Below are 9,674 nucleotides of genomic sequence, written 5' to 3'. Positions count from 1 at the left end.
ACTCTAACCAGGCTTTGGCATTTCCTTTGTGTGGTCCTGCCACGATGTCTGCAGTACTGCCTCTGCAGACCCCATGTCTCACTTGCTATCTTGAGTGCTTCTCAGCTGCCTCTCCTGTCTAGTGCAGCCAGACTTGTTAGATTTTCCCAGAGTGTGTGTAGTTGCCCTTTGTCCTTGTCTTTTGCCCTACGCTAACAGAAGAAATGGGTTGGGCAGTCTCTGTCCTGTGCCCTATGTTGGAAGTAAGGGCTCCTGGGCTGTCCCTGGAGCTTGTGATGCAGCATAACCCCAGTGCAGTGTGGGAATGGGAGCTTCCTACAGTAGCAGTTTTCATAAGGCTCTGCGGAGAGATTTACCCCTTTGTGGAAACAAAGGCAGCTGGGTTCCTGCTCCGTCCTCGTGTGCACAGCCTTTGCAAATCTGAAATCAGCACAGGGCAGGGAGATGCACACTGTTCGTAGGCTGATCTGCAGCAATTGCCTATGGCTGAGTTTTGTCCTCCCTACCCACCCTGAACGTGCAGTTTTGGCCACTGTGAGGTAGGTGGGCTCCGAACTGGAGAGCGTGTTGCATTTCACCTGTGAGATGCACGGAGCAGCTGTGTGCTATCAGCTTTTAGGGTCTTGGAGGGGCCAAATTTTTGTGGAGATGAGTGACTAGAGGTCGTGTGCTGAGATGAGCAGTAAAGGTGCCCCCGGTGTAGCTGGGGAGACCTCCAGACTCGAGGGTTTTTGGCCCCAAAGGCTGCCAAGAAGCAGAAGGGAGGGAAAAGAGGGGTGAGGGGAACCCCAGTGTGCAAGCCAGGAGAAAAGGAGGCTTGGGAGAAATGCACCAGAATTGAGCACGCTGCTTAAATGGCACAACCACCTGCTGCTGGCTGAACGAGGAGGCTGTGGGGGCCCCTGGGAGGCTGGGCAGCGCCTGCAAGGGTGCTCTGTCCTAGTTCAGAGATCCATTCCAGCGCCTTGCCTGTCTGTCCTTGCACCACCCGGGTTCAATGCCATCAGCACAGCGCTGCCAGCTCGTGGGGATGCGCTGCTGCTCGGTGAAGTGTCTGCTGCCTGCCAGCCAGGGTGGGGAAAAGGCAACTGCGCAAGTTGCTTCGGGAATGCTGCTATGCACCCCTGAGACTGGCCAGCGCTGCTGGCAGATCCGGGCACTGCACTCTGCAGCCTGGGGAAAGAGGCAAGGGCTGCTGGTGTGTGTGCAGGCTCCTTGGATCCCCAGCCCTACAGCTCGGCTCCACCCGGCCCGAGCTGCGTGGCATGGAGGCCCCGAAGGCCGAGGCACTGGCTTTCGCTGTCCGGGTCGCTGCTGCCAGCAGAGGGCGGGCGGTGGCCGTGCTCGCAGCGGCCCCTGTCCCTATATTCCCACCGTGTTGCGACGCTGCACGGCTGCTGCTGACCCCAAGAACAAGCTGCGGCGGTCTCCAAGCACGGAAACCACAACCACGTAGCGAAGAGTTTTATTTTTCAAAATATTTTTTATTTTTCTTCGATACTGACATTACAAAAAAAAAAAGAAAAAAAGTTACATTAAAAAAAAACAAAACAAAACAACCCAAAACACTATAAAACATTCAGGTCTCATTGAAAACTTGAGAAAAACAAAGCAGCTTGCATCTTGTGTGCTGACCTGTCTTCTCGCTCCCGTCAAAAGCGTCCACCACTTTTTCCGTCCGTCGAAAACTCCGCAGAGAGAATACGTGGAGGGGGAAAAAAAAAAAAGGCGTCGCCCCTCCCCCCAACCTTCAAGTCCAAACTGGATGATTAACGTTTAAAGCAGCGCTTCAACAATGCAAGTGCTCTATCCCCATGCCCCCACGGGCTGTCCCCTCGCCATGCGTGATGCCATGCTCCGGGTGGGCGGCGGCGGTGGAGGAGCCGCGGGGGACCCCGCGGCTCCTCCACCGCCGCCGCCCACCCGGCCCCTCCTTGGGGGCGGAGAAAAAAAGTGTCCGGAAGCAGGTTCGGCCGAAGGGAGGTTAAGAAATATAAAAACTGTCCTGATGGAAATCCCAAGTTTTGTTTTTTTCTTTTTAAATCTTTAAAAAAATACAGCATTTGAAAACCAAACCACCAAGCTGGGGTTGCCTCACGCTCCTCTCTCAGCTCCGCCAGAAATGCCTCGCCCGTAGGAAAATATTTACGCACGTGCCGTTTCTCGACCCCGTCACTATCTCCCAGCTGGGAGATCGTAAACCACAGCTCTGCTTCTGCAGCCAGGCTTGTGCTAACACGCGTTGCCCCACTCTTACAGGCAGGTTGTTCGTATGGCTGAGCTGTTCCCCGGCGCCGGGGTCAGCCGCTCCAGGAAACCCAAAGCTGGGCAGAGAAAACCCTTACGGAGTTACCTAACGAGCTAAATATATGTATTAAAAAATAAAGCAGCAATGCAAACTCAACACATCTGAACAAGAAAGCTCCCAGCCTGGGCAGGAGGCTGGAAGGGACCGTCCCCGCTGCTCTGAGCTCTGTCAATCGGCACACCTGACACTCGGTGGTGGTCTTGGCACAGGAGAGGGGACCGCAGTAGGATTGGGTGCTGTGGTCCCAGGTTAGAAACGGTCCAGAAGGAGCGGTCCCTTCACCGTATGCACTCGGGACGGTTTCCTTGGCACCTCGGTACGGCCGGGACCTCAAACAGCAGCAAGTATCAAAGAAGGGAAGAGAAACCTAACACGGAGGGTTGCGAGATTCCCATGAAGTTCTATTTACACTGCGCTGAGCTCCCTACAATCCCACCCTCCGGTCAGAAAGTTGGCTTGAAAAGCAGGTGACACAAAAACCACAAAGTGATGCACATCCCCAAGTCGCAGCCCGTGCCATGCACTTGTGCAAGGCAGCAAAGCCAGACCTCTGAAAAGAAGAACAAAAAAAGGCGGCAGCTGGGAGAGAGGTGAGGGCAGGAGACTCTCCCGCCACTGGAGTACAAAAATGGGCCAAGAGGGGCGGGGGTGGGTGGGACAAATGGGGGTTGTGGGAAAAAAAAGTGGGTTTTTTGCATTTGAAAGTGCTCTGGCACCTCTGCTCTGTGTGAACCAGATGCCGTGGCAGGTGCATTTGGAGTATTGCTGCTTGGAGGAGAGTCCCCGGGGCTCTAGGAGCACGGGAGGTGCTGCTTGAGGATCTGTCTCGTCTGGGGAGCTATTCTGTCCGGGAAGCGGATTTTGAACTCCACGATCAAATCTCCTCGCTGGCTGGGGGCTTTGGGGAAAGGCAGCCCCTCCCCGCGCAGTCTCTTCACTGTGCCCGGCTTGATGATGTCGTTGCAGGGCAGCGGGATCACCCTCCCGTCAATGGTGGGAATGTTCACGGTGCAGCCGCACAGGGCCTGTGGGGACAAAAGGGGAGATGTGCCACCAGCCGGCCCTGCAGCACTACACCACGAGAGTCCTGAGCCTCCCACCCTAAGCTGCAGAGTCCCCATCCCCGCCCCTCCCCACGACACTGCCAATGACCAACAACAAGTGTAGTAGCTGAAAAAGCAATAAGGCATAACCACAGCAGCCACAGTAACTAATGACTACGCTTATACAGTAACTAACAGCTAAGCTTGACTAAGCATAAACAATAGTAGCTATAGAAGGAAGCAAAAGAAGAAAATGTGGCGACCCGGGGTTGGTAGATAAGGTAGGGACAGACCCTAAGAGGTGTAGCCATGGAAAGGATATAAGGAGATGTACGGGACAATAAAAGCGGAACTTTTGCCACACCACACTGGTGCAGTTTCTTTACGTCAGGCAGCACCAGCACCGTATAGTTCCCAGGCTTGTCAGAGCGACGACAGACAGTGCCCCGTGTGAGGTGCAGGCACGCGTGACGGTGCTGGCTGCTTGCTGACGGGCTGCGACACGGACACAGGAGCCCACCGTGGTGAAGCAGTGGAGGAGCCTGGTGGGGGCTGGCCACCCTCTGGGGCTTAGGATCCGATTTGGAGCCTCCGGTTCTCGTGGGTACGAGGGACCGGGGAAGGCGGCGGGGGAGCGGAACGTCCCAGGTGCCGCGATGGAACCCATGATTAAGGTATTGCTTCAACTTTGTAAGAAGTACTGCGGTAAGTATGCATCTTCTAAGAAGGAGACTGCAGCGGTTTTAACGCTGCTCCAGAAAGAAGGGTTACTGACTTCCTTAGTGGAGATCTATGAACCCAACAAATGGGATCTTTTAACAACAGCCTTGTCTTAGTGTACCATGACTATGCAGAAGGCAGCTGAGCTTAAAACTTGGGGGTTGGTTTTGGGAGCCCTTAAAGCAGCCCGAGATGAAAAACAGATCGCTTTGGCTGCGCACGTTTCGTTAGGATTCAGAGACTCAGACGAGAGTACAGGGGGGTGTACAGTGGGGTGTACAGGGGGTCGGGCAGGGGCGGTTGTTCTGTTCCTGAAGACACCAAGATGGCGCCGGAGCCCTTTGCCCCTCCCTGGGAACCACCAAATAAGAACAAAGAAGTTTGCTCATCACATACGCCAGGACGACGGAATGCGGAAGTCTCACGCGGCCCGCCTCTCGGGAATGCGGGCCTGTCGCTGTATCCTTCCTAGCGCGACTTTTGCCAGGGGGGAGGATCGCTCACGGGGAGGGGCTGAGGGGGCTGAGCAGCGGCCGCCCCCTGCCCCTGCGCTGCCCGCTGTGACTCCACCTGAGGGGTTGCCGCCCCCCGCACCCCCTGCCCCCGCGCCGGCTCCGCTTTTCCAAATGCCTCCCCAAACGGCCGCGCCTCCAACTGCTCTGCCCCAACGGAGTGATGTGCGGTGCCAGCCGGGCAGGGGGCCGACCTCACTCACTGACTGGAGGCAGATAAGTGAGGAGATGGGAGCAGCGGAACTTTTGGGCGGTTACAGAGCTTTCCCGGTGGAGATTAGGTCAGGGGGACCCGTTTGGGTCCCTTTGAATCCGAAAGCCGTGACTCGCCTCGCTGAGACGATAGGGAAAAGGGGCTTGGGATCGCCCGCCACGATCTCCGCGTGTTGAACCTTAGCTGTGTTTGTGGGAACTTTAAGTTGATCTTTTTCCTGTGTGCACCTCCTGGAGTTGCAAGGAGTGATGACTTAAGAATTTTAACGTGAGCACCTCTCCAGGAAGATCACTCCAAATATTGAAACCTAACTGTGTCTTTGGAGCTGTTTATGTGTGTGCCTCTCGGGAACGTATTCAGTAATTTTGAGTCCCGTGAAGGTTATTGTGCATTCTCGAAACTTAAGGGTACCTCCTAACTTAGGTGTGGGGTTTGAAGTTTTTTCTCTGTGTGGCTTCACAGAGAAGGAGCGATTTACGTATTAGCATTTTCTTTCATCTTCTTTGTCTCTTGCGTGCTTCTCTCAGTAAATGGAGGAGTGATTTGAGCATTTGCATTTGTTTGAAAGTTGCTGCCACAGGGAGATGAGAATGGGAGGGTGCCTCAGGCCCAGGGCCCCGCCCCCAGACCACCGAATGGGCACTCCCTGGAGTGAGTGGGGAGTTAGCATCATTTGGGGTGGTGGTGTGTTGTGACTGTCGTTCTGCTAAGGATTGAGTTGGTTGCTGCGGCCCTCCTTATACAGCAGCCTGCGAATATTTGGGTCACGGGCGAACATAACGGGTCAGAAAGATTTTTGCCTCAGTTTACAGTCAGCTGGATCTCCCTTTAGAACATGTTTGATTGGGACCCCTGGGGGTTGGCAGCTAGAGGATTGGGAACCATATGGAGGGAAAAGAAGTTCATAGGTTCATAAAGTTGGAAAGGACCTACAAGATCATCTAGTCCAACCATCAAAGTTGTAAACGTAATGTTACAAGGAGGTTCATGGCAATGGTAGAACAGAACGTAACTAATTGGTCGGATACAGTAAGGTGCCTGGTGGGAATGTTGAATAACCCTTCCTCGTGATCCACCTGAGCTACGGCTACTTGGCTCACGAGGTGTCGGTAACGAAGTATGGAAAAACGGGGAGTGGAAATGTCCAGCTGCTTGCATTTCATGGGGACACTGGCATGTGCCTGGAGCATTCTTGGAGCAGTTACTACAGATTATGAGCCCTCAAAACCCATATTGGATACCGAGTCTCAACAGAACCATGGGTTTTACATTGGTCAATCCAACCCATCCCATTTATGGGCACTGGGGACCACATTGTGGTTACTCTGCCCCCGTAATGTATTATGCAGAGGGAAATGACTCAACATCTTGTGTTAACTCTACCGACCAGGCAGCAGTATTTTTCCCTAATGGAACAAAGTATAGCTTTACCCTGCCTGGGGGCGGCAATGCAAGCACGCCAATCTGTAACCGTAGGCAGGGGTATGGGTGTTGCTGGGGACCAATGCCACTGGTTCCCCCCGTACTATGGAACAATACCACGGCAAAAGCATTACCGCCGGGACTATTTCTGATATGTGGGGATAGAGCATGGCGAGGCATTCCAAGAAACCTCCTTGGGGGCCCCTGTTACATAGGAAAATTAACCATTCTTTCCCCTCAACATGATCAATTAGGGAATCTATCTCGAGTGCTGATGAGGGTAATGACTTCCAGACATGATAGCGATAGACATAAGGTGAAGAGATCAATTAAGCATTTGATGGAGGACTGTGGGGATGAGGTTCGCCTCTGGGATCTCATAGCATGCATTTTTGCCTCCATATTACCCATTTTTGGAACAGCGCATGCTTTCAAGGAGACTGAACGACTAGCATGTTGGTCAGTTAAATAAGCCAACATGACTTCTCAACTTCTGTCAGAGTTGCTAATGGATGTTGAAGGAGTCTGGCATGCTGTACTTCAAAACAGAGCTGCTATAGACTTCTTACTGCTTGCTCAAGGGCATGGATGCCAAGATTTTGACGGCATGTGTTGCTTCAACTTGAGTGACCACAGCGAATCCATGCACAAGAAGTTGGACTGGATGAAGGAAAATGTGAACAAGATCGGGATTGAAGATGACCCGTTGGGTAGCTGGTTATCAAATCTATTTTGGGGGTGTAGGACCATGGCTGAAGCGTATTTTGATTGTAGTTGGTTCAGGAATCATGGTAGTATTGCTGATTATGCTTTGCTTACCCTGTCTACTGCAGTGCTTGCAACGTGGCATGCAGCAAATGATGCAAGCCATGTTTCACTGACAGGAAGAGTACCATAGGATGCAGGATAGGCTTTAAATAGGATAGCTTTGCGAATCGCGATGTAACGGGGCAAGGCTCGCCTGAGAGGACTGTTGCATGTATAGGTGCAATGCGGGGATTTCGGGGTGTACGCGGTTAGGGACCTCTCTGAAAACAGTACGCTAGATATAGGCATAAAGGGGGGGAGATGTAGTAGCTGAAAAAGCAATAGGGCATAACCACAGCAGCCACAGTAACTAATGACTACGCTTATACAGTAACTAACAGTTAAGCTTGACTAAGCATAAACAATAGTAGCTATAGAAGGAAGCAAAAGAAGAAAATGTGGTGACCCGGGGTTGGTAGATAAGGCAGAGACAGACCCTAAGAGGCGTAGCCATGGAAGAAGATATAAGGAGATGTACGGGACAATAAAAGCGGAACTTTTGCCACACCACACTGGTGCAGTTTCTTTACGTCAGGCAGCACCAGCACCGTATAGTTCCCAGGCTTGTCAGAGCGACGACAAACAAGCAGCCTAAATTTAGCCCTTCACCACCTGACTGGGGACAGGGGCAGCCGAAAACCCAGCTGAGCTCATCGGATGCCTCTGCGGTCCATCAGCTGTTGCTGAGCCCGGGGTTATGTATAGCACAGTGCAGGGGCTTGGGGCACGGCACAGCCACGCCGCACGACACCACGCTTTCCTGGAAGCTGGGGCCGCTCGATGGGTTCAGTGCTGCTGCCCCATGGCTATTTTTACACCTTGGTGGCCCAAGAAGGATGAGGCAGTGAGGCAGGACCCGAAAACGCAGGCATGAGGAGGGTAACACCAGTGGGACCCATGTCCCTGCCACAGGGGGGTCCTTTTTGCCCTCAGTTCTCCCGTGGCAAAGCCAAGAGGTGATTTTTAAGCTGCCATTCCCTCCCCAGAACTGGGTGCTGCCTACTGCAGAAGCCGGCAGGAGCCGCAAACCAGCCTGCATGAGCAAGCCACGTGACGTGGGAATGCAGCAAGAAAATCCTTGTGTCCTTAAATAACTCAGACAGCTCTGCTGCACACGTGGGCAGCAGTGTCTCCAGGCTTTCAGCAAGGAGAGAGGCTGCAGAGCGATACTTCTGGAAGGGGAGGATTCCTGGGGCTGGTCCTGTCCTGCACACAAAGCACTTGTCCACCCCCATCCCCAAATGACGCCCAAAAGGAAGTAGGAGAGGATGCTCTGCAGCATAAAAAGCTTCCAGTGCCATCTCAACAGGAAACACCAGCACGAACAGCTCTCCCACTGGTTCTTGTGCTGCTGAAGCTCTGCAGCAAAGCAGTGCCATCCATGCTGGGCTTGAATTTTGCACTGAGCAGGCAGGAGACTGCAGCCAGGTTTCAGGTTGGATAGTAGGATAATATCTTCCAGAGTGTTTGAGATAGAAATGGGGCAGAAATGTGGCTAGGCACAGAAAAGGACAGCGGATCAGTGGAACAGAGGCCTGGTAGGTTCACACCATGGGCACCACCCTCCAGGCACCATTGTTGCCCTGCAAAAGCAAGGGGATGGGAGCAGAAGCAGGCAGGAACAGAACATGCAGACAGGATCTCAGTGTTTCCTTCTGAGAGCCAAGATGTACGAGTTTGAGGCAATCACTCCTCCACCTTATGTTCCTGCTTTTTATCCTTCTGTCCCAACTTCGCTGCCGTGTAAGAAACCGATCATTAAAGAGCCCTTACCAGGGTGAGATGTGGTGAGCGCAGCCACGGGAGCAGCCCTGCATCCTAGAAAGCGTCTCAGTTTCTGCCTGAGTATGAAACCAGCGTGGGTTTGATGTCTGAGCTGTGAGTGCTGAGCTCTATCTGGGTCAGCAGCGGTCCCATTGTGCTGGTGGCAGCAGGGGGGCTGCTGGGTACTTCAAGGAAGGTGATGTCAGGTGAAGGATGCTGCAGGGTTGTGCTGCTCCCATCTCCCTGAGAGCCCATCAGTGCTGACACTCCTCCCAGGAGGCTGACATGGCTGTTAGCGGCGTCACTCCTCCCTCCCTTGGCCATCCACAGTAGCTTTTGGAATGGACACTGCCCTACAGCCCACCAGGCTCTAGGGAAGCCTAGTCCCACCTCCTGCCACCATCCTTGGCATCCCCTTGCCATCAGCTTGACCCAGCACTGCTGCAGGCAGCTTTGGGGGCTGCAGGTCCCTACCACAGAGCCAGCAGCCTGAGTTCACTGCTGCTCCAGTTTGGGAAGGAGAAAAAAAAGAAGCAGATGATGCTGCGTCTCAAAGGGGCGGTCTCCCTGCCCCACTGCCCAATGGGTCTGCACATGACCACAGGTGGGATCGCAGCTCCCAGCTCCTGCTGGCACTGTGCTATGCTGCTTGCTCCGGCAGCAGAGAAGCCCAAAGCTCCAGCTAAAAAAAGACTTGTGAGGATGAACAGCACGAGGAAAGCGCTTGAGGCTACGGCTGTAGGCTTAGGTGATGAAGAGGTTGTGCTGTGATTTGCTCCATCACATACTGAGATGATGACATATGGAGTTGGGGAGCTCCTGGCATCTGTTTGTGTTTCTCAGCTCCTAAGCTGCCGCTTTTTGTGGAAGATGAAAGTGACAGA

The 9,674-nt window shown here is 53.4% G+C and overlaps 1 protein-coding gene across 3 annotated transcripts in view; it reads right to left on the bottom strand.

Annotated features, from left to right (window-relative positions):
* Positions 1-2,380: 2,380 nt before the first annotated feature.
* Positions 2,381-9,674, bottom strand: part of DNAJB5 (DnaJ heat shock protein family (Hsp40) member B5) — a 19,323-nt gene continuing 12,029 nt past the window's right edge. For all 3 annotated transcript variants that reach the window (XM_065740045.1, XM_065740043.1, XM_065740044.1), the window contains exon 4: positions 2,381-3,333. In XM_065740045.1, the coding sequence (XP_065596117.1) occupies positions 3,100-3,333 (234 nt within the window). In that variant the 3' untranslated portion in view covers positions 2,381-3,099. The remainder of the gene's footprint in view (positions 3,334-9,674) is intronic.

The sequence above is a fragment of the Cyrtonyx montezumae genome, unplaced genomic scaffold, assembly GCF_038088225.1.
Source record: "Cyrtonyx montezumae isolate F1298 unplaced genomic scaffold, pur_monq_1.0 scaffold_25, whole genome shotgun sequence".
Lineage (NCBI taxonomy): Eukaryota > Metazoa > Chordata > Aves > Galliformes > Odontophoridae > Cyrtonyx > Cyrtonyx montezumae.
Note: the sequence above shows the minus strand (reverse complement) of the source record. Positions and strands in the feature narration are given on the sequence as shown.